At 38.2% G+C, this 25528-nt stretch overlaps 1 protein-coding gene and 1 pseudogene across 5 annotated transcripts in view; one reads left to right on the top strand and one right to left on the bottom strand.

Annotated features, from left to right (window-relative positions):
• The window catches only part of TENM3 (teneurin transmembrane protein 3), a 1574093-nt gene that overhangs the window by 178924 nt on the left and 1369641 nt on the right, over window positions 1-25528 (bottom strand). For all 5 annotated transcript variants that reach the window (XM_057303360.1, XM_057303361.1, XM_057303359.1 and 2 more), the window contains one exon: window positions 3713-3950. In XM_057303360.1, the coding sequence (XP_057159343.1) occupies window positions 3713-3950 (238 nt within the window). The remainder of the gene's footprint in view (window positions 1-3712; window positions 3951-25528) is intronic.
• Window positions 16585-21818, top strand: LOC113262236 (T-complex protein 1 subunit zeta-like; annotated as a pseudogene).

Raw genomic sequence — 25528 nt, 5'->3', positions numbered from 1 at the left:
TTACTGAAGTGCAAGGTAAAGAGCTAGGGGAACATAACTAATGAACTATCAATGCCAAAGTAGACTTTATAATAAAACAAGACTTTCATAAATCTTTTATTAAATGGCTACAAACGAACCATTTTGTTAACATCTAATAGGTAACTATTAAGCTACTTAATTCACATATATAAATGAAGAACCTGCAGGCAATTAACTTCACAATTGCTGAAGGTCAGGGCTCCCAACGAGAGCTGCTGTACTCCGCCTTGCAGGGCTGCTGCCGTTACTGGGTCGAGTCCCAGCTCTTCCTCAGCTGCTCTCTACTCTGGCAGCAGCTAGTACCACGCACTGAAGCTGCTACCGTGTAAAATAACCAGAGATGAGCTACAGGCTAGCAAACGCCCTCAAACTAAATCATACAAAGTATAAGAAATATTGAGTGCCCAGAAAAGGAATCTTGAAAAGGAAAATTCAAGGCAAGGATTGGTATTATATGTGGGTGCTGACTGTTATTGGAGATGATAAGATAATGAGGAAATGCTTGTAACCTGCAAATGCTTATCCGGGTCTGGATGGGACTCTAGGAGATCTGAAACTCACTAGAGATTATAGACCAGAATGGCTCTATTTACTGAGTTGAAATGTACAGTATACGATGATATCGATTGTCTCCAGCAGCAGCAAATGTTAAATTCATTACAGAAAGGAAATAAACTTTGTTATGGAATCAAGAAACTGCTGGTGAAAAAATAAATGCTTTTAATAAATCAGACTAGAAACTGCACTGAAACAGGACAAGGAGGAAAATCTTTGATGCCTTCTCCACCAATTCGCATAGACTAAGTCTACACATTACCCAGAGTTTCATGGATTATTATGTGCCCACCTGCCAGCCGCTATTATCAACGAACACCGGAAGGAGAAAAGGGCTGGGGACAAAGAAAGCATACAGATTCCGACACACACAGAAAGGAGTTTCATGCTTCGTAACTTACACCCTTTAAATGACAGTTTCAGAAAAGTGAGAATCAGTAAAATAAGCATATGTGTTAAAGTGATTGCCAAAGATGAAACTGTGTCCCAGATTAAAAACTAGTCAATGGCGGACACACATCTGGATGAAGTTGTTAATACAGCTGAAACTGAGCCTGAGGATCGTACTCAATAGGGAACCTTAACTAAAAAAGGAAAAATCAATGCTAAATAAGACTGGTTCTTCACCTCAAGAGCTCCAACCAAGTGAGACTATTAAAGAAAACACAGTAGTACTCAGTACAGTGTGAGATTTTCGCATCGTGGCTCAGGCTGAGCCACTGAGTACGTGGTAAGCTGAAATACCGCGTGCTTTTGATTGGCAATATTGGGAGAGGTGGACACCTGGAAACGAGAAGACAACACAACTGGACGACAGACTGAAAGGTTTTACATTCTTTGGATTCATTATTCTTCATATACATGTTCACGAGATAATCGCACCTGGTAGATTTTCCTTTCTATGTCAGTTCATAAAACTATAAAATGTAATTTCATGAATGGTTCACTAATGGCATTGCTTCGAATTTCAAACGGTATTGCTTTCAGATCACCCTGAGCGTGATTTCCTACACGGTCTGAATACGGAGAAATGAACTACGACTACACATACGGCTAGAACGGTTGTCCTCTAAACAACTACTTTCCCTCCTCGTGTCCCAGCAACCCAAATCCATTAGCACAATACGAGGAATAGCAAGAACACACCTTATCTTCCCCCCAGATGATTCCAACTATCTCCGCTAGAGACATGGCTTCAAGGAATACCAGCTCTCCTACTGACCCGGTTTTTGAGGCTTCTGAACGCTACAACATCCCTAAAATGAAACTCGTTTCTGCTGACTGAACTCGACATATTTCATACGTATTTGTCAAAACAATTATTGTCAACTACAATGCAATTATCCATGTTCAATTTGATGACTCAACTGGAAAATTATTTTTTTCCTAATAAAATTTTTCCAAATGAAAATAGTGAATCAGTGTTGACGAGCTGTTCAGTGTGTGCTAATTAATTACACTGGGTAAATTTAGTTCTGTGCTAATAACCTCAGGAAAAAAAAAAAGATCTGTAGACATGACTCTCTGTCTTAACTGAAGAAATCTCCTGTTTGCCTACTTCTTCTGTACTTTCTAATCTCTCCCAGACGAGTGTTCAATAATACAAAATAAACAGTAAAAGCCAACTAGTCTTGGCTGACACTATAGATAAGAAGACAAGAGTTCCTTGGAACCATGTTCTTAGGTCAAGAGTAAAAGAAAAGAAAAAGATTTTTATTGTTGACAACTAACTGTGAGGACCTCCTGCCAGCTCATCCTCAGGGCAGAACTGGTTTAGATCATGCATTTAATGGCAAAAAAAAATCAGTATTTATTCGTTGTGAAGCCTGTTTCTTCATCCAGAAGCTAATTTAAATGCTGGCATTACAGGGGAATATGGGACAGGGCGTTTTGGGGGGATACTCTCCCCCGGGGTCCAGCGTTCTCTATTTTCTGGATTTTATGTGGTGATGATTCTTTTTCCCTGAGCCTAATGGAAGCTTAGGGCAGAAAAGAAATAAGCACTGACAGGAATGTCTGGGGAATTTCGTCACAAAGCTGTCAGCGGGAAGCCAGTGAGGTGGGACACCATACTTGGCTTGTGCGGTACATGGTATAAAGAAGACATTGACTGTCAAGGTTGTGTCTGAAGAAAGAAGGTAAAATTTTTCTGTGCCTGGAGATATTTACCAATGCAATGGATTAACTCAAAACAGCTCTTCCTGACCTACGCTTTCCTCTGAGCAGTTTGCTTCCTGTGGGCCAACCCGTGTCAGAAGTCTTAAGAACCTCACTGAAATACCGGGAGGTGTACAGGAAAAGGACACTAAGCTGGGGAAGCCTCTGGAACACAAGACTGAGAGCAGCCCATGGGCCACCACACAGAAACGGGGCAAGAGGACTGTATTGTGTCAGAATTCGAGTCGCACGGTTTACAACAGAGGATGGAAGTTTCAGGAGTTAGTGATCTCAGTTCATCATAAGGAAGAATTTACCGTCTAATATTACTGTCTAAGAACAAGTGGGATGTCTTGAAAATGATGCTGGAAGAAACTTTAGAGAGTAGGTCCCATCTCCTTTCCATGGCAAGAAACTCAAATACCCTTCACAATGGTCACCTGACTTGTGCTTCACTATTCCTGCTTAGGAATCCACTATGATTTTATGATGTAACGGGCACAACGTATCCTGTGAAAGGAAGGATGTCTAGAACCAAGTCTCTGCTAAACGTGTTCACTGGATCAAGCTACATATGGGACCCAGAATCACATCCTACATCTCCATCTTTTCTTCGACATGCCCGATAACTTGTAAATAAGGGGGAAAAAAACAGCAGTAAGTTAGATATTCACTGAAGGCAGTTATTCTCGCCTCTTGTAGCCTACACACTATGTGAAAAGGACGAGAAAGTTCACGGGCCCAGCAACTAAAAAACTACCAGTAACCTGGAGCTGTTCTCAGAGAAGACAAAACACAGATTATATAATAAGTATGGTACATTTCTTAAGCAAGAAAAGGGTGAGGCTAGTGTATCTTTAAATGTTCGATGTTAAAACAACACGGTGTGTTGAGTATGGCAGGATATGCACTCCCCAAGCAGACACATTGTGCGGTCCTAACAGTCAGATGATCTGAGAGTCTCCCACAGAGGGGTTACCTGCTTTCCAGTGGTACATTACTGCCAAGGACCCAGCTGTCCTGCAGCTGGACGGACTCGGGTGTGGTTTGCAGCTCGGCGGGCAAAGCAGCCGGCGGGGCCGGACTCTGGTTCCTTCTATTGGTCAGGGAGTTTCTGTTGAGAGAAGTGATGGACGGATGGTGCTGTGCGGGGTGCTGCTTATGGGGTGGTGGCAAAGGCTGCAGAGTGGGCTGGCCTTGGTTGTTTGCAGGTTGCTCTGAAAAAAGCAAAGGAAATTCATCATATATATTTATATATGTACATACATAGCTACACACACCACCAATTTCTTGGGGGATCCACTGCAGATGAATTAGAATTAAAAACTGCATTTAAATCCATAACCTAAAACATTTGCATATTATTCTATTAAGCGGGTGTTCAGTGACATTCTCTAAGAGCAAGTTTACCCTTGATACACGAAGTACTAATTAATATACAACAGATGGTAAAATTGGTTCTGGTTTTAATTTGTTTCAGATTTTTTTCATCTGGTTTTATTAACACCTACAGAAAACAGTATCTGACAGCTCCCCTAATGTGCCTTTAGAATTCAGCTTTTTTTAACAAACCAACCCTGAAATTAAATGGGTAATTTCAGTAGAACACAAAGGTTTTCGAAATGCATATAATCCCTATAATTATTTAATGGAGTTTTTTTAAGCTTTATTTAACTGCAATAAATTATTACAAGCTAGTTGCTAAACAGCAGTAGACTACTCTAGTTTAGTGCATTTCAAATAACACGGATCTGCATTACGATCCACTAATAGACGCTAAGTATTCTTTAGCAGAAGGTCACTCTGTGAAGCAGATGTTGTTTCATGGATATTTAACAGACTGAATCACATCTGATTACGACGTCAAAAGACTCATATACTTAATGACCGTTACATCCATTAGAACACACACAGAACGGATTTTCCAATTTCACAGTATGCAGTAAAACTACATTTTGGAGTAAGTCATAGGTGACCAGAGCGACTCATGCCACTATGTCAATGGTACAAATATTTTGTTCTAAACCACAATCGTAAGGGACCCAGCAACTTGAAAATATAAACACAATGCTAGGTTAGAACCATGGGAAAATTCCCCAAAACTTAGTAAGTCGTAAGTTAAAATTTACAAATCAGTGTAACATGAGACTGACTTTTCAATCTCATTACCTGCTTTGGACACGCTAGAATTCACAAATAACCACATTGTAACAAACAGACAGATGACTCCCTAATTTAATACTAAACTTATCATGGTTCCACACATAGAAGATGCCAATTTTTGACTAAATGCAGTTCAAAGTGCAATATAATTTTAAAGTGATGTAGTAAATCATGTTATTAATATAAATGCACGTATTAAAATAGGATAGGAAACACAGGGACTATCTTTCATCTGCAGTGTGAACTCCAGCAGTTGTTGTTATGCCAAATAGAGTCTAACACTATAATTCTGCTTGCATGAAATGAATACTATTATGTAATAGCTTGAACATGTATTATCAAATCTCTTTACAGGATACAATAATTAAAATAACTCCTCCCATAGCACATAATATCAGTAATTACTACATATTTCTAATGGTCTCTAACAATCCATATACTATCGCTTAACACCCAATAATTTCTTACTCTTGAAATGAGGGACAGAGACAACATCTAAATGTATGAAATAAAACTTTCTTGCTTGAGGATCCCTGTACCAGAAACTACAGAAATCTTACTTGGCCCATTGCTTTGGTGCTTATGAAAAATTAAAAGAGTATCTACATCTCGGTTAAATTGCAAGTACCCTTGGAGGGAATGAGAGGGCTAAACTAGCACATAGAGTTTTAATTGTGTTAAAAAAAATAGTTCAGGGGTGCCTGGGTGGCACAGCGGTTAAGCGTCTGCCTTCGGCTCAGGGTGTGATCCCAGCGTTATGGGATCGAGCCCCACATCAGGCTCCTCCGCTATGAGCCTGCTTCTTCCTCTCCCACTCCCCCTGCTTGTGTTCCCTCTCTCGCTGGCTGTCTCTATCTCTGTCAGATAAATAAATAAAATCTTTAAAAAAAATAGTTCAAAACTCAAAGAAGATTTATTATTCAGGTATCATATAATTAATTAGTTTTGTCTTCCCCGGCATTCGTGCATATGATTAGAATCGCTATGGATGTCTTTAAGGAGTATTTCAAAAGCTGCTTTTATAAATATATACATACCTATATGTATGTCTATAAGTATATATATATATATGCATGTATATGTTTATTTTACAACAAGCCAAGGGCCTTAACTAGGTTGGTGTCAATGCAATGGGAACAAAGAAAAGACAGAAACATTTCAAAGGGAAAAGTATTAAGATCGTGTCTAAAAAGAAGTAGAGGGAAACGTCACATGACTCCATGTTTTTAAGCATGGCTCCATGAAAGAATGGAATTATGCTACACATATTATACATAAATTATGTATTGGATATTATATTAACTAGAGGAGAGAGCCATGTATAGTAGCAGCTGATACCAAATTTAATTTCTAATTCTGTCAGGGATCACCATAGTGAGCCTCAATTTTCCCATTTGGAATGTGGGAAATAGTACAGTACCATCTCGATATTAGTTTAATCTATGGATTCAGTGAAATGCACTCATTCATTCATTTATTCATCCACTGAGTCACTCAGCCCACAAACATTTATCAAGCCTCTACGTTCCAAAGATATGCTAAGTCAACAAGTGACAGTACTGTGTAATGGTAACGTATCATGGATATTAAGATTGCTCTTGAAGGTGAAATGATTTTAAGATCTATTGTCATCGTTACATATTTGAATACGTTGAATTTCAGATTCTTATTCTTGGGGTGCCTGGGTGGCTCAGTTGGTTAAGCGGCTGACTCTTGGTTTTGGCTCAGGTCATGCTATCAGGGTCCTGGGATCAAGCCCCACGTCAGACTCCATGCTCAGCAGAGAGTCCGGTTGAAGATTTTCACTCTCTCTCTGCCTCTCCCCCCACTCACACATGCATGCGCGCGCTCTCTCTCTCTCACATAAATAAATAAATCTTTAAAAAAAGATTCTTACTCTGAAACAGTGAGAAAAAACTTCCATTTAAGGTTTCAAAAATAATTAGTACCATGGTTCGCTCATTCATTTGGCAAGTTATCTGTCGAGAACTTACGATGAACAAGATATCGTGCAAAGATCCGTGCCCTGTTTAACTGTCTAGCCAGGTTACTTCAGAACGATGTGTTCGGTCTGCTGGGACCTCTTTTGATCTGACTACATAATCATGAGGTTTCCCTATAAAACAAATCGAGATAATGAAAGCTAGATTCAATCTAAAATTTGATGGAAGAGAATAAATGCAGAGCCTGAGTGAGATGGGGTGGATGGCCAGAAATTTAAATTCTGCAGCAGGTCCACAAACAGGGGCAAAATCCGAGGATTCACTTGGACGTGCATGCTACCTCTAGAGATTTGGGCTTACAGGATGCCAGAAGTAGTGGAAGTATGTATCTATACCAACTTATTCAAGACAGCATAAATTTATGAAGTATAACCAGATAAAAGAAAATTAAACACACACAGAAAGGAAGAAAGGGAGAATAAAAGAAAATAAAGTGGGAAAGATAAGCTAAAGCCAGATCTAAAGCGAGTGGACAAAATGCCTGCTGTTCAGTTCTGTACATTTTTAAAGTAGGATACAAATCTGGCTCTGAATTATTTATCTAGTTGCCAACACAAAAAGGGAAACATGATCAGTTACATGATTTGGGATGTTTTTAAGATCACAACGTTTGCTTGAGAAAAGCATTAACTATTACTGGTATTGAAAATAGAAAATTCTCTTTTAAGTCCTCATAGGAAGAAAAGCTGAATATCCAGGGAAAATACTATGACCTGGGTTCAAAATGGACACGAGGAAGGGAGCCTGGGTGGCTCAGCTGGTAAACCGTCTGACTCTTGACTTTGTCCCCCGTCATAATCTCAGGGTTGTGAGACTGAGCCCTGCTTTGGGCTCCGTGCTGGGTGTGGAGCCTGCTTAAGATTCTCTCTCCCCCACTCCCTCTGCCACTGCCCTACTAAGAAAAAAATAAAAAAACAAAAAAAAAAAAAGGAAGAAAAGAAAAAAGAAATGGACACAAGGAAACAGAATAGGGTCTAGATTTGGTGACAAGCACTTAGAATCTAATACCTGTGACCAGATCCACGTAAGAACAACCAAAACATCAACTGTAGCCTTTGCTTTAAGCAGATTGATTGATACAGGCTTTCCGGAGATTTGAGAAAGTTTTGGATATAATGACTCTGAGTTAAAGGGGGTGATTAGACCTCACAGAGTTACCAGGTTTAATGTTCCTGAGACATAGCTCTGAATATGCCATTTTCCTTCTTAGAAACTCCAAATGGCTTCCTGGTACCTACAAAACAAAGTGCACTCTCTAAAGGCAAATGTCATGTTTCTTCAGTTAGCCCTCAAGATATTTTTGCAAATGCTTCCCTCATGAAGCCCCTTCATGTATCTTGTTCTAGCTTGCTGTACCCACTGTATACCTCATACCTTTCCATACAAGTATATTTGCTTCTAACTGGAAAGACATTTTCCTCTATCTTTCTATACCCAAATCCTACATACTTCAAGCTCTAAGAAAGATGACACTTGTTTTCTTCAAGTAGAAATCAGTTATTTCTTCTCTGAGTCTTAGAGTACTTTATCTGTGCCTTTTTCATGGCTCTTTTCATCTCCCCTATTACAATTAATTTTATAGGTCTCATGTCTCCTGTTAGACTCTATGGGAGGGATTCACATCGAATTCACCTTGGAACCCCTAAGAAGCACAGAGGGATAGATATGTGGTCAGTAATAAATATTTATTCACTCAATCCGTATTTGACGAATGAATACTTTGTGAAGAATTCAATGAAGAGAATGTTGAGGTGGCAAAGAGCAGAGCCTGCCCATAGCACGTTTAATTGCAAGGTAATTTGCAACCTGTCTTATTTCTTCAACTCAGTTCTTAGATCCTGAAAGGCAGGGACTCTAACTTAAATTTCTTTGGACTCTTCAATATCTTCACTCAGCCTTGGACTTCAAAGACTCCTAGAAATGTGCTGACTGATTGGTAACAATTAGGCAATAATGGAACCTTCGGGGCTCATCCCGTACAGGCAGGGCGCCATGTTATTTCCCCCAGACATCAGGTTTTAGGAAAACATTGCAGCAGATGTTCCAATATTCAAAATCTACCTTTTAAGGGGTGAAAATTATGGAAAGATTACATAAGATAAATACGAATATACAAAATATAAACCTATAAGATATGAAACAATATATATTATGGCTTACCAAACACAGTTATATGTCTTCCTTGTATTTTAAAACTTATGATTAGAAATGCTTATGCTTATGATTAGAAATGTTCCAGATTAGGTATTTTAGAAAAGATGTAGGTTATTTTCTCAAAATATTCTTCCTCCTTTTTTTTTAAATAAAGTTCTTTGCACTATGCTTACTAGAAATTATGTATTATGCTCAACGAGAGTCTTTACTCACTACACTTTCTTTCTGCCTGACTTTTTTCAAGTTCTTATTGCTCATATAACTTCATGACAGCTTAGCAGCTGCTTGTTTTTAAATGATAAACATAACTCATAGCAGATAAGTTTTATTTTTATTTAAAAAAAACTTTAAAAAGATTTTATTTATTTATTTGAGACAGAGAGAAAGAGAAAGAGAGGGAGAGAGCATGAGTGGTGGGGAGGGGTAGAGAGACAGGAGGAAGCCGACTGAGAAGCTCCCCACGGAGCAGGGAGCCTGATATGGGGCTCGATCTCAGAACCAGAGATCATGACCTGAGCTGAAAGCAGACACTTAACTGACTGAGCCACCCAGGCGCCCCTATAGCAGATAATTTTTAAAACTCACATAATATTAATGATGAATATTAGCTAGGTAAGACTTCGGTCATTTTGCTCAGCCCTCTGCCACCAAAGAATGTACAGCCCAACAGTGTCATTTCAGGCTGTCGCCTCGAACCCGCTAACATGGGGTAATGACTTGGATCCCAGCATGCACTGAGTGAGGTGTGTTGACAAACCAGGAAGGTGTTAGGAGCCATGGAGGCTCTCTGATAAGGCGACAGAATCCAGTTTAAGCAACTTATAAAACCCAATTCCAAGCAAATGGAAGGCGTGTTCATGGCACTCTGCAGGGGGAAGAAAAGAAAGTAGAGACAATTTCTCCTAAATAGCAACGATGCTATTACGATCATTGAGGTGAAAGGCACCATAGAGACAGATGACAATAATATGGATATTTATTTTTCAGTGGCATATGTTCTTGAATAAGTTATATATCAGTCTGAGCTTCATTTATTTTATACTGCTCGGTTAAAGGATCTGAAAGATACAGTGTCTGACATACAGCAAGTGCTAAATAGTAACTTATTCATGGTAGAAAAGAAAGAACTCCCTTCAGGGAAGAACGTCATGATGGAAAACACTACAGCTGACCCTTGAACAACACAGGGCTAGGGGCACAGACCCCCTATGCAGTAAAACACCCGAGTATAACTTTTGACTCCCCAAAACACTTAATTACTAATAGCTTACTGTTGACCAGAAGTCTTACCAATAACAAAACAGCCGATTAATACATATTTTGTATGTTATATGTATTATATACTGTATTCTTAAAGGAAGTAAATTAGAGAAAAGAAAATATTAAAATCGTAAGAAAGGGAAAATACATTTACAACACTGGGCTGCATTTATTAAAAAAGATCTCCGTATAAATGGACCCACACCATTCAAACCCATGTTGTTCAAGGACCAACTGTAATTGAGAAGCATTGTCAGCAATCAGTACCATTATCACAAGATGCAAGGACACACAATCAAGTATGCCTGAACAGGAAAGTTCTTCCTTTAACAGGTACCAAAGCAAGGATCAGAAACACCGTAAGAATCAGAAATAAACTCATTTCTTGCCAGTCCCCACAGAAGAGGGAATTTTATCTCACTGTTGTGAAGTCAGCCTGAGTCTCTTTTTTCCATGTAGTGTGACCACAGAATCAAATCAAGAATTTTTAAAAGGTGGTGGTGGGGGACACACATGGTTTTTAAAAACATATCTGGTCATATTTACTGGTTTGAATTTTTTTTTTTTTAAATTAAAAGCAGCTTCCAGACTGCTATGTACAATTCAGCCCCAGTGCCTCTCTGCTTTACGGCCTTGGGCTATGGTCTTTGGGGAACACAGTGGAAATGAACTCCCAAATAGGAAAGCTGGGGGATTAAAATATCCTTGTGTGTGTGCACGTCTGCATGTGTGCGTGCATGCATGGATGTGTGTGTGTGCGTGCGTGCATGGATGTGTGTGCATGTCTGCATGTGTGTGTGTGCATGGATGTGTGTGTGTGCGTGCATGGATGTGTGTGTGTGCGTGCGTGTCTGCATGTGTGTGTGTGTGCATGGCTGTGTGTGTGCGTGCATGCATGAATGTGTGCGTGCATGGATGTGTGCGTGTGCATGTCTGCATGTGTGTGTGTGCATGGATGTGTGTGTGCATGTCTGCATGTGTGTGTGTGCATGGCTGTGTGTGTGCGTGTATGCATGAATGTGTGCGTGCATGGATGTGTGTGTGTGCATGTCTGCATGTGTGTGTGTGTGCATGGCTGTGTGTGTGCATGTCTGCATGTGTGTGCGTGTGTGTGCGCGTGCCTGTTCGTGTGGGAGGGGCTGAAAGTATCAGGTGAGAGGTGAGGGGGAGACTGAGCAGGTGTCACCACAGCCACCCCAACTGCTCTGTCCCACACACTCCCTTCATGTGTCTGTCCTCTTCCTTCCCTGGATCTCAGGTGTGGGGCAGCAAAGGTCCCTAGAGAAGAAATACTCTACTTCACAAGGAGGATAGGAGTGAAGAGCTGACAGCTGTGTTGCATTAAAACAATTGTCTGTAATCTGAGTAAAATCTGGTAATAAAAGACAAATGGGGTGGGGGGAGGAAAGGAAGAGAGCGAGGAGAGAGAGAGAGAGAGAGAAATACAAAAGGACAAAAATATTTTTAATTTTACTGAGCCCCAGAGAAGTGCTGTTAGACAAAACACCTTCTAGGCAGTCATTTGCCTATGGCTTGTGTCCTCCTGGACACCACCAGCAGCAAGTTGAATAAAGGAATAGTCCTGGTTCTGGTCCTCTAACAGTTTAGCGCTATGATACACAGACCATGTTGAATTAGACAAACATTTAGATGGAGCCAACCCATTTATTGATGACTAGCAAAGATGGGGCTAACGCCCTTGTTTCTGTATCACAAAATGTGTTCCTTCTCACTTCACTTCCTGGCTATATCTTTAATCTTCTCCTACCTATTGCAAATGAAACCTGAATTTTCTTCAAAGCTGACCTTTTCCTTTAAACAGGTCACCAAAAGAAAACATATACAACTTTTTGTTGTACATTTTATTACCGTATTAGTTTTAACGGTAGTGACCAGAGCTTAGAGTAGATGTTCCAAATGTACAAGGACCAAATCATAGTTAGCTTTTGAGTTTTAAAATCCTCATCTAATTCTTGGATTTAGCCTAATCTTGTGTTCCATTATTAGCTAACTCTGTGGCCTTATGGAAATTAATTCCGATGGTAAATTTAGGTAAGAGCATCTCCTTCATCTGGCTACATTTCAGGAGCTAATAGGAAGGGTGAAATATTCAAAAATTTTTATGACATTGAAAATAGTAAATCATACATAATTTTTTCCTTTGCTCAGAAAATCTCATATATTCATTACCTAGACATTTAGCTGTCATTATTTCCCTATGAGGATAAAAAGTTAAGTAGCAAGACTTTTCCTTATAAATGGGGAAAATTTGAGTTAAGGAAATACGTCTTTTGAGTCAGACCACACCTCAGTGGAGCTCATATTAGAGCACAAATACTTAGAAATTCAGGGTGACTCCTCCTCTCCTTTTCCCCCCACAATGCTGTACTAATAAGATAACCACCTAAAATGGTAAAGGGGAAATTGGAAAAGAAAGGCCTCACCTCACTCAGAAAATTACGTTCATATACATGTGTTCTTCTGGTTCGTTATTTTATCTAGTGATTCTCACATAAGACAGGTCTTTGAAAGTGAATTGTTCACTGACGCACCTCTACAAGCCTTTGGTTAAAATATGGCATGTGTAAAAACTTCCACCACAAATGATCCGTCACTTAGACATTTCACAAAGCTGCAGGCAAATCAAATGAAAATTTAAAATGTGCTTTAAAAACCATAAAATACTATATAAATAAACAATATTGTTCTTATCACCTTCATGACCAGACAACTGATTGCAAGATAATTTATATAAAGACATTTGAGTATGAAAACCTTAGAGATAAATTAGAGGAAACCTTAGAAGATACAAAAGAAAGACCAGAGGGTATAATTTCAGTGAGCATAGATGAACCGACTTACTGTACTTACTGAGTTAGTGAGAATTTGGTTTAGTTTCCTTAGGGTCATACCTTGAAATGAGGATTAGAAGAAAGATTTAAAGACTTTAAATCTTTGCATTCTTTTCCTTTGAGAGTTCACTGCACTTTCTAGTTCAAACCATGTGGCCATCTGGATGACCCATAAACTCCCCTGTCATAAAATGCTGGAAGTTCTGGGTAAAATATGATAAATACCTTTTGGATTGATTCATTTAGTATAAGAATTGAGTGTCTAACAGTTACCAGGCTCTGTTCCAGGCACTGAGGATGTAACAGTAAACAAAACAGCCAACAGTCTCAGCCTACCAGTTCAACTTACATTTTAGGTTAATATAACTGAATTGAAAGGAAAGAATAGGCCAGAAACCGAGGTGAGAGAAAAATTGTTCAAAGCAGGTGATCTGAGGAGATCTGCCTGTCTCTGTAACCTTTCTAATGTCCAACAAAGAAACAAGAGCTAATACGTCAATTGTTACTGGGACCCCTACATATATGAGGCTTGGACCCTCTGAAGTGCTATACCCTCAGTCTAAGAGTAGACTTAAAAATCTCATGGCAAATGGAACAATAAGGAATCTTGCTATGTTTCTTAAGCCCTGCATAGGGAAGAAACCAACTCCTGGAAATTTTAACCACTGGCTTGGGCTTCCCTGTGGTTGTCATATGAGGTTGAAGCATATACTCTCAATGTAGTTCTGGAACCTCAAGCCAATAAATTAATGTTAAAAGTGTAATGCTCTTCCCTGGGGCACCTGGCAGAAACAAACGTAAAACTTCTTTAGAAGAATATGCTTTCAAATGAAGTCACAAAGGATTTCCACAAATAAAACACAGCTTTCAATAAATTTACAGTCTAAAGTTACAAAATTTAAGAGGAAACAATCTACCTTGAACCAAAATCTATAGACAAAACAGACAGCAGAACTGATCTCCCCCAAAACTTCAGATAATATAACCATCAGATAAAACTTAAGTATGTTTAGAATGGTTAAACACTTAAAAGAAATTAAAACCATATGAATAAGACAGTATGAGAAAAAGGAAGTTAAAAAAAGTAGAATGTGTATAAATAAGAAAAATGCAGCCACTGAAATCAGAAACTTACTGCATGGTTTAAACTGTATATTAGACACAACTATAGAGAGTACCAGTGAATAGGAAAAGAGACCTGAAGAAATCACTCAGATGGCACCAGAAAGACGAAGAGTGCTTAAATATGAAAGAGTAGGTCTAAGGCAAAAGAAGATAGGATAAAGGAGCTCCATATATATCCAGAAAGAGTTGCAGAAGCCCAGAACAGAGATTTCTTTAGAGTTAAACAGCTTTTTCCATGTTTATGGCCGTCAAATTATACAGAACATGGACTTACTCATCTCTTTCTTGTTTCATATCAATGATCTCCGCTATTGTCTTTTTTGTTATTGGATGACAGCTTTGGGGGGGGTTATGTTTTATAAGAGGCAACTTCTCTTAAATGGCTGTCACTTCTCTTTGAAGACATTCTGACTTCTACGTTGCTGTTCAAAAGCGTGCAGCTCATCTGAAATGTCAAGCACCCTAACTTATTTCAGTGGATGGAAACAAATGTACATGGCTACCTTTGGCTTGTTAAAATAGTTCATCTTTTACTGTACTTAACCCTAGTAATGCCACAGATTCATCCTCTATGGAATTCTTAGTTTGGCATAATCATTTCTCACAGAAGCATACATAAAACGTAGCTATTATACACGCATAGAAAACTGGATAAAAATTCCTTCAAAATGTCTCAGGATATGTTTCAAGATATTCTTCTACCCATTTTAAAATCCTTTACCTAAGACAGTAAGCAAAAAGGGAAGCAGCTATCCCAATCTCGACAATAAAGAACTGGTGACATAAAATCAATGACTACTTCACTCCTCTCTCATTACCTAATGAGCATTTGATTGTAGTGCAATTAAATTTCATTGACTTTAAGTGGAGTACATGATATGATATTAAAAAAGCACATTTTGTAATATGGATAAGGACAGGCTAGATGGCAACTAAAAGCTATTACAATGTAACAAGATGGCTTTAAAGAATAAGAAGAGCAACTCGAATATTCCAAATAATGCAAATTCGCTATGCTTTTCAGATAATATATTCTTTGTCACAAAGAAGATGTCTTGTATAGAAGAAAGTACTATAACAGGAAACAGAAGACGTAGGGTTTAGTGCTGGCTTTAACTAAACAGAACCTCATATAAATCAACTAATTTCTGGGGCTCAGTTTTTCTCCTCCGTAAAAAAATGGTGTTTGGGGGCAAGGTGGGCTCAGGCAATGAATTCTGAAGTTTTTTAATTCTAAAATTCTTTTAGGTACTATATAATATTTTCTTGAAACATATTAAATTGTGTTATGAATATTCAAATTTTAGGGTAATTAAAAGCCCCATATTATCTTACGTTATACATACAAAACATTTAAGGGACGTAGTAAAAAATTACTTTATTTCACTTTAAGTATTATGAGACTTTGACCATATTTATTCATGGCACAAATATCGTACCATATTATCTTGTTACAAATATTAAAAATAATGTTTATTTTTAAAATAAAGCATTCTGTATTACACATCTTGTAACTAGTAACATTTTAAGGTACATATAGTCTGAATCATTTTGTATCAAACTTAAAATTACTTCAGAGTTCAATATTAAAATTGCTTAAGGAAACAACTGAAAAAGGAAAAAAAAAGCCAGCATGAAACTTTCAAACTTAGAAGAAAACCAACCAGACTCTTAAAAGTTATGATGACAGTTATAATGCATTTTAAAAATTACTGTTATCCAATTTAGGAAAAAGATTCAGTTTACTTTAAACCTTTTTCTGACTTCTGTTTTTTGAATATTTCGGCAACTATAGGAAAAATAAGTGATCAGAAAACACTCAGAAAGTATCCAACAACACTGATGATCTTATTTCCCCCAAAATACTAACTTTGCCATTGACTTTTCCCCCTGGCATATTATTTGAACTCATATTTGTTATCTGCAATTTACTGAGTCCACATTAACTATAAATGTCTTACATTGAAACAGAATAAAATCTTTAAAGTTTCCTTACAATCACACGATGGCCTCCAGGCAGAAAAGTGCGTTACTGCAAACATTAAATATTACGTAGATGCAAAATTTTCAACAGAACTGACGGTATCCTTTCCCTTCTTGGCATGTGCAATGACAGTGATCTTAAGTGGAAACCCTGCAATGATGCTCTTTGATTAAAAGGGAAACAAGTCATCATTTAAGCGGCCACTTGCATATTTGGTGAATGCCCTTCCCTGTCAATAATTCTGGGATAATTTTTTGCGTGTATGCAACGCTAAAAGCCTCTTCCCAATATACATTTTTCTACTGCTATAATGACTCAGCACCAACAGAAAGGATGGTACAGCGAAGAAAAGAACTGCAAAGTACTATAGAAATACGAGGTACTATTGTTTAGGAGACAAATGATCTGGATGTCCTGAGGCTTTGTTGTGTCTTTTAAAATAGTAGTAAGCATGACTTGTTGAAGCCGGAGGCTAGGACTTTCTATAGGATGCTAATTGCCACTAGAAACCTTCCTCTCACAAGAGAGGTTCAAAAGAAAGCAGATGACTAAGATATTCTTTCACAGACCTTCTGATCTTTCCTTTCACGAGTCCACAAGCATTTTCAGGCCAGTTTATTAAAATTTTCCATTGAAGAGATGAATGGATTTACTGTAGAGAAGGGAAAAAACGACCTGGCAGAGCAGTCCGCTCAGGCTGCCATAACAAAATACGACAGACTGGGGGACTTCAACAATAGAAATTTACTTTCCCAGAGTTCTGGAGGCTGGGAGTCCAAGATCAAGGTCCAGCAGTCAGTTTCTAGTGAGGGTCCTCCTCCTGGCTCGCAGACAGCTGCCTTCCCCGTGTCCTCCCCCTGTGTCCTCACTGGGCAGAGCCAGCTAGCTCCTGGTATTTCTTCTTAGAAGAACACCAAGACTATCAAATCAAGGCCTCCCCCTTATTATTTCATCTAACCTTGAGTACTTCTTTAGATTTTCCATTGCCAAATACAGTTGCATGGGGGGGGGTTACAGCTTCAACATATGAATCTGGGGAGAGACAAACATTCAGTCTCTAACACCTGGGTTCAAGTTCCCTGTTCAAAATTTAGTAACTGTGTAACTTGAGCAAATCAATTTCCTATTCTAAATTCTCTGATTCCTCGTGTGTACAATGGGGTTGATAATCACTCTCGTATAGACGATTAAAAGAGATAATGTATATTAAAGTATTTTTATATACTTTGAAATATTATTTTAATGTAAGGTCTTATTTTCCATCCTCTCACCATTTATTCAAATAAAGCAATAAATTTTTTTTACCATATATATATATTTTTTTTTTTTTGCCAAAGAAGATGTTTATATATGCGTATGCCCATAATTTCTTCATTTCTTTCTACAAGGAGGTCTTTAAAAACATTTCATTTTCATTTCTAAAATTATAAAGGCAAATATACACCTAAATATTTTTTTAAATATCTCAAATGTAGTGATTTAGTGATTGCTAATTTAATGTCACTTCTGAGGGCTGGAACTACGGGCTGAGAAAGCTGGCTTTTCACTTAGTACTCTTTCAATACTGCATGACTTTTAAACATGAGTATGTTTTACCTTTTAAAGAGTAATTTCTTTTAAAAATCAGGAAATACAATAAGCATACAAAAAGTACATAAAATTAAATGTGCAACTTAATGAATTGCTGAAAATCAACCCTTGTCATACTGACTAGGTCAAGAAAGAGAACATAAATGCCATCCCCGAAGCCCCCTGCCCTTCCTGTCCTGAGCACAGCCTTTCCCTTTGTTTTAAATACTATCTTGATGATGTATTCATGTCTTTGCTTTTCATTTTAGCTTTGATTATCTAATTGTGCACGCATAAATTACATGGCTTAATTTTACTGCTTTTTAACTTAATAGGAAATGGAATAAGTCAGTATATATTCTATTGTGTTTGGCTGCTTTTGTTCACCATTATGTCTTTAAGGTGTACTGTACTGTTGTACATATATCTACAGTTGGTGAACTTTCACGGCTGTGTAGAATTATAGCAATTAAACTTGTCACATTTATCCATTCTACTCTTTTTTATTTTTTATTTTTTTTTAAAGATTTTATTTATTTATTCGACAGAGATAGAGACAGCCAGCGAGAGAGGGAACACAAGCAGGGGGAGTGGGAGAGGAAGAAGCAGGCTCATAGTGGAGGAGCCTGACGTGGGGCTCGATCCCGTAACGCCGGGATCACGCCCTGAGCCGAAGGCAGACGCTTAACTGCTGTGCCACCCAGGCGCCCCTATCCATTCTACTCTTGATCAGCAGGTGGGTTGTATTTAGTGGTTGGCTAATACCAACAATGCTGTTTGTGAACGTTCTTGTTCGTGTGTTCTTGTTGCATAAAAGCATGCCTTTCTGGGGTGCATACACAGAATGGAATTGCTTGATCATGGGATATTCGTGATCTTTACTTGATTTTGCCACACTGTCTTCCAAAGTGAGTTTGTAATAACGAATACTCCCCCCCCAAAAAAAGTATGTCCTAGTATCAGAGTGTTTGCTGAGGATAATGTATCACTAGCATAAAAGATGGAAAGAATGTACATTATTACCGAAATAATTCCATGCACGTGCAGGGTGGCTAAGATGTGCTTACGTCCTGGGTAATGAGCTCATACTATCAGGTACTGAATTTGTCCTCTTTGCATTTCAAGCAACACACATGAAAATGATGCTTCCATCGACACATGGGCAAATGTAGAAACGAATGAAACAACTTTGTGCTTTATGGCATTTACTTTGAAAATCTGATTAAGATAGATGTCTTCAGCTCCTAATTCTTCAATGTCACGTTGTCATAGTTCCCATCAGCAAGATGTTTTAAAGGCTTTCGATTAATATTGCATGCTCGAACTGAAATTACATCCTTTGTCGTTTAGTTCCTAATGGTGCAAGTGATATCTATCAAGTACTGTTTTATGAAGCGTGCGTGATTTTTATTGCAGGCTGTTTTCACAAATCTTTTTCAGGTTTCAGAAAGACTGCTCAGGGTTTACAATAAATATGCCCTTCTGTTGAAAATCATGATGATTCTTAAAACTGAGGTGAAATCTCTATTATTAGAATTTACTTACCAATAAAAAATTCTTCTACCTGAATCTGTTGCGTTCCCATTCGCACAGTCTTGACTATATTTGCTTTTACCCAAATATTTTACTAAATCACTTCTAATATATGCAAAATATGTGCCAAATACACATTGCTCACAAAACCTTCATCTGTAAGCACGTGCATTACCTGCCTAGTAGGGAAAATATGTAGTATGTGGACGTAGTCCACTAACTAATGAATGCTGACTGGGTTTGGGCGGCAAAAGTGTGTATTTTATTTTTTATATATAATTACTAATTATTTTTAACAAAAATTAGTGTCCTGACATTAATCTCAAAATTTCTGAAACTCGATCATATCATATATAATTCATTTTTATTTATTAAAGACCCAGAGTCATAATATAGTTAGGTGGATACAAGTGAAAAAAAGAAATTCTTGTATTTGATAAATATATATACTGCTTTGAACATAAACCAGCATATGTACATTCCTTGGCTCTATCTTTAACATATTCTATTCTTTCAGCCTTGGTTACCTTTATCTATAAAATTAGGGGGATAGATCATGATTTCTACTATCTTTTCCCAGTTAAAAAAAAATTCCACAATTCTATAGCATTTTATATGTGTGTGTATGTGTGTGTGTGTGTGTGTGTGTGTGTGTGTGCGCGCACATACACACAGTACAAAGCTTTGGTTGCTGACTTCAAGTATCAAATGTTATTATGCTTTATCACTTTGTATTTTATAAAATATAAAGCTACTCGAGGCTTCGGGCATTCTGCATGCCTGGTCCCTTCCCTCTTCTTCTGCTGTGTCAGCTACGGTGGCTGTGAAGACCCTGAACTCCAAGGCCAAGGTGCCCGAGCCCGGGCAGCATTGGCAGTCAACATTAGCACAGCCCAGGGGCTGCAGGATGCTCTGAGGACCAACCTGGGGCCTAACGACACCACAAAAATGCTTCTTTCTGGAGACGTCAAGCTTACTAAAGATGGCAATGTGCTGCTTCATAAAATGCAAATTCCACATGCAACAGCCTCTTTAATACCCACAGTAGCAAGAGCCCAGGATGACATGAGCGGTGACTGCACCACTTCCAGTGTTCTCATCATTGGAGAGCTGATCAAACAGGGGGATCGCTACATTTCTGAAGGTCTTCATCGCAGAACAACAACAGACAGATTTGAATCTGCAAAGGTAAAGGTACCTCGGTTTTTGGAATAAGTCAAAGTTAGCAAAGAGAGGGATAGGGCAGCACTTAACAGGTGTCTTGGCCAGAATCTCTCTATATACTAAGGCTCATGCCGAACATGCTGATGTCCCACCAGAGGCTGCGGCGGCCTCCATTTTGGCCGTTACAAACAAGATGAACCGACTGACCTTTCCATGGCCGAGGTTACAGACGTGACACACAAATCTGAAATGAATACGAGCTTCATCAGAAGTCTTGTTTTGGACCAAAGGGCATGGCATCCCGATGTGAAAAAAAAGAGCGGAAGATTCATACATCCTCGTATGTGCAACGTGTCCCATGAATATGAGAGAAAAAAAAAGGAAGTGAATTCTGGCTTTTTTAAAACAAGAATTCAGAAGAGAGAGAGACTGGTAAAAGCTGAAAGAAGATTCATTGAAGATACAATTAAAAACATGATAGAACTGAAAAAGAAAGTCTGTGGTGATTCAGAGAAAAGATCTGTTACTTAATCAAAAGGGAACTGACCCTTTTCCTTAGATGCTCTTGCCAAAAAAAGGCATAACAGCTCTGGGCAGAGCTAAAAAGAGAAATATAAAAAGGCTGACTCTTGCTCGTGGTGGGGTAGCCTTAAATTCTTTTGATGACCTAAATTCTGACTGTTCGGGACATGCAGGTGACATGCATGTCTCATCTCTGCGTAGACACTGGAAGAAGAGAAGTTCACCAGTAGTGGGAAATGTAACAACCTTCGCTCTGTCACATTACTGGTCAAAGGACCAAATAAGCACATCCTCACTCAAATCAAGGATGCAATAGGAGATGGCCTGAGGGCCGTTAAAAATGCTCTGGCTGATTTCTGGGTGGTTCTCCACTTATGTTCTCCACTGCTGGGCCAGTGGAGCTAGCAATGGGAAAAGCCCTGATTCTGAGTCCAGTAAAAGGGCAGGGCCCAACTTGGAGTTCAAGCATTTGCAAATGCATTGCTCATTATTCCCATAGTTCTTGCTCAGAGCTCTGGTTTTGACTTTCCAGAAGCACTAATTAAAATTAAAGCGAGAACAGAACATTCAGAACTGGGTCACCTTGTTGTAGGTGTGGACTTAAACACAGGTGAGCCAATGGCAGCAGCAGATGTTGGCATATGGCATAACTACTGTGTGAAAAAACAGCTCCTTCTCTCCTGCACTGTGATGGCCGCCAGCATTCTCTTGGTTGACGAGGTCATGCAAGCTGCAATGTCTTCTCTAGAAGGTTGAACTGAAGCTTCCCCTATATCATCTGAATCATGAAGACTCAACACAGTGTTCTTAAGAATATGGCTATGGAATTTTTGCCCAAGTGTCAAATGATTTTCAAAGGAATGTCCCATATAAAGGAGAAAACACTGGCACCTATTCCAATTCTTAAGTTCTAGAATTATAATTACAGCATTTTAAAAATCACGCTGCAATGTAGATACATTAAGCAGGCCATTTTTACCAAGAAACAGGATGCTTGGCTTTAGCTTTCCTGATCTAAAAAATACATGTTAGATAAGCATGTGTGATCTAACGTGTTATTAAGTATCCCTTCAAAAACAAAACAAAATCTCCTCAAGATAAAACAACTGACCAAAGACATCATAAAGGCCAACAGCAAGGGGTTAACTCTGGGATGTGTCTCCCTTGGGCTCCATCTCCATCGTTGAAGTAAGATGAAGCTAGCTACATCTCTCCTGAGTTAGCTGTGGTCTTCAGGGATCTCACAGACATGTGGCTTTTGCCAACTATATGTCTATTATAAAGGAGAATAAAAATACTAACATGAAGATCGACAGTCTTATCCAGCATTGTCCTGCACATTCATCTTGTTTGGATAATTGCACATTTAAAATTAGAGTCTACTTATCTGGTTCTAGACGTTAGGGAATAATGCACATGGAAAAGGTTTTTCAAATTCTAATTCCCCACGGCAGATCACTGCAATTCTCATTAATTCTATAAGGAAGAGCTTGCCTCTCCTTCAATGTTTACTTGAATTTTTTCTGCTGTATGTGGTTCACTGAAGGAATGGCAATAGTTCACTTTAAAAACATTCTCTCCATTAGCGGGAATCGATTTTCTAAAGCATTCCAACACATCCATATCCAGTCTATAACAATTCCTTTAACCCCTGATACTCAAAAAAAAACTGTGCCTAAAAGATAATGCTCTTCACTACAAAAAAAAGAAAGAAAAACAGAGAAAAAGGAACTACATATTTTTCTCTATTTTTTTGGCTAGCCATAACTAAATTGCTTTACCCAGTAATTTCAGAAAGACGTTATTATAAATCTAAAAGGGAGTTTCTAAAAAAATCTAGGCTTAATGTAACTTTATAAACCCTAAATGCAAAAGTGGGGGGCACAATGGGAGGGAGACATCTACAAAGGAAATTTTATACTCATTAAAGTTTATTAAATTCATTAGGCTATGTGCCCAACATACATTATTTTACTTAATCTCACAGCCATCATAAGCTGTTGGTATTTATTCCTATTTCATAAGCAATTAAAGAAAGTTCTGAAAAATTAAGAACTCTGGCAATGGTCAAAGAAACTTCCCATACTAATTTATACAGGGGTAATTATTTTTGTCAGTTTTGATTTAGACATGTTGTCAAGAAGAAAATGAAGATGAAATGTTAGCTTTAAGATAGTACTGCAGACTAAGGAAACATTGGCCTTAAACAACACATTAGATCAGATGTACTTCACAGATATATACAGAGCATTCCATCCCCAAACTGCAGAATGCACACTGTTCTCAGTGCATGTGGAACATTCTCCAGGATAGATCACATGTTAGGCCACAGACCAAGGCTCAATAAATGCAAGAAGACTGAAATCCTATCAAGCTTCTTCTCTAACCACAATGGTATGACACTAGAAATCAATTACAAGAAGAAAACCAGAAAAAAATCACAAAAATGTAAAAACCAAACAATACATTACTGAACAACCAATGGGCAAATGAAGAAATCAAATAAGAAAGGAATAAATATCTAGAGACAAATGGAAACAGATATACAACACACCAAATTTGGGGATGCAGCACAAGTGTTTCTAAGAGGGAAGATCATAGTAATACAGGCTTATGACAGAAAAAGAAGAAAAATCTCAAACCATCCAACTTTACACATAAAAGAGCTAGGAAAAGAACAAAGCCCACAGTCAACAGAAAAAAGGAAATAATAAAGATCAATGATACTAAGACCTAGTTCTTAGAAAAGATAAACAAAATTGACAAACCTTTAGACCAACCAAGAAAAAAAGAGAAAGGGTTCTTTTTTAAAAAAAACATTTTATTTCTTTATTTGAGAGAGAGAGAGAAAGAGAGAGACAGAGCATTCGCTGGAGAGTGGCAGAGGGAGAGGGAGAAGCAGACCCCTAGCTGAGCAGGGAGCCCAATGCAGGGCTTAATCTCAGGACCCTGAGATCATGCCTGAGCCGAAAGCAGCCACTTAATGAACTGAGCCACCCAGGCGCCCCAAGAGAGGGTACTAATAAACAAAGTCAAAAATGAAAAAGAAGTTACAACTGACACCACAGAAATAGAAATAATCATTGGAGACTACTATAAATAATTAGACACCAACAAATTGGACAACCTAGAAGAAATTAATACATTTCTCAAAACATATAATCTTCCAAGACTGAATCATGAAGACATAGAAAATCTGAATGATTACTACACAAAAATTAATTCAAATGGATTAAAGACTTGCAAGACCCCAAACCACAGAATTCCTAACACTCAACATCAGTCTTAGCAATATTTTGTGGATCTGACTCCAAAGGCAAGGGAAACAAAAGCAAAAATAAATAAATGGGATTACGTCAAACTCAAAGCTCTTCCACAGTGAAAGAGACCATCATCAAAATGAAAAGGCAGCCTACTGAATGGGATTCTTGCAAATCATGTATCTGGCAAGGCATTAATATCCAAAATATACAGAAAATTCATACCACCCAACAACAACAAAACAACCTATTTAAAAAAATGGACAGAGAAAATAAACATTTTCCAGAAGAATACATACTCAAGTGTTAGTAAGTATATAGAGAAAAAGGAACACTTGTACACTGTTGGTGGGGATGCAAATTGGTACAGACACTATGGAAAACAGTATGGAGGTTCCTCGAAAAATCAAGAATAGAACTACCACGTGATGCAGCAATTTAACTTTATTTATCTGAAGAATAGGAAAATGTTGATATACGCAGCCCTACGTTCACTGCAGCATTATTTACAGTAGCCAAAAACTAGAAACAACCTAAACGTCCATCAGTGGATGAATGAATAAGGAAGATGTGGGGTGTGTGTGTGTGTGCGCGCGCATGTGTGTATAACGGAATGGAATGGAATACCACTCAGCCATAAAAAAGAATGAACTCTGGCCATTTGCAACAACATGGATGGACCTCGAAGGTTTTACGCTAAGTGAAATGGTAAAAGACAAATAGAGTATGATTTCACGTATATGTGAAATCTGAAAAAAAAAAACCCAAAATGAACAAGCAAAACAAAAACCTGTACATATAGAGAACAGATTGATGGTTACAGGTGAGGAAGACGGAAGAGGACGTGTGAAATGGATGAAGGAGATCAACTCTATGGTGGAGAAGGGTAACTAGGCTTTTAGTGGTGACTTTGTAGGGCATACAGATGTCAAATTAGAATGTTGGACCCCTGAAATTTGCATATTGTTACATATCAATTTTACTGCCATTAAGAAAATAGTACTATAGAAATTCAATTTTATTTCAACTTTTTAGAAATTCAATTTTAAAGGAAGAAATTCTTGCTTTATTTTGACTCTGGGGTCAGAATGCTGTCTAGGTAAGGCCGTGGTGGAGACCACAACCCAGCAGTGATAGGGAAAACATTGTTTTATTGCAGGGAAACTACACAATGTTTTAAATGGGGAACACAGATTAAAAAATAAT

The sequence above is a fragment of the Ursus arctos genome, unplaced genomic scaffold (assembly GCF_023065955.2).
Source record: "Ursus arctos isolate Adak ecotype North America unplaced genomic scaffold, UrsArc2.0 scaffold_27, whole genome shotgun sequence".
In the NCBI taxonomy this organism is placed as follows: domain Eukaryota; kingdom Metazoa; phylum Chordata; class Mammalia; order Carnivora; family Ursidae; genus Ursus; species Ursus arctos.
Note: the sequence above shows the minus strand (reverse complement) of the source record. Positions and strands in the feature narration are given on the sequence as shown.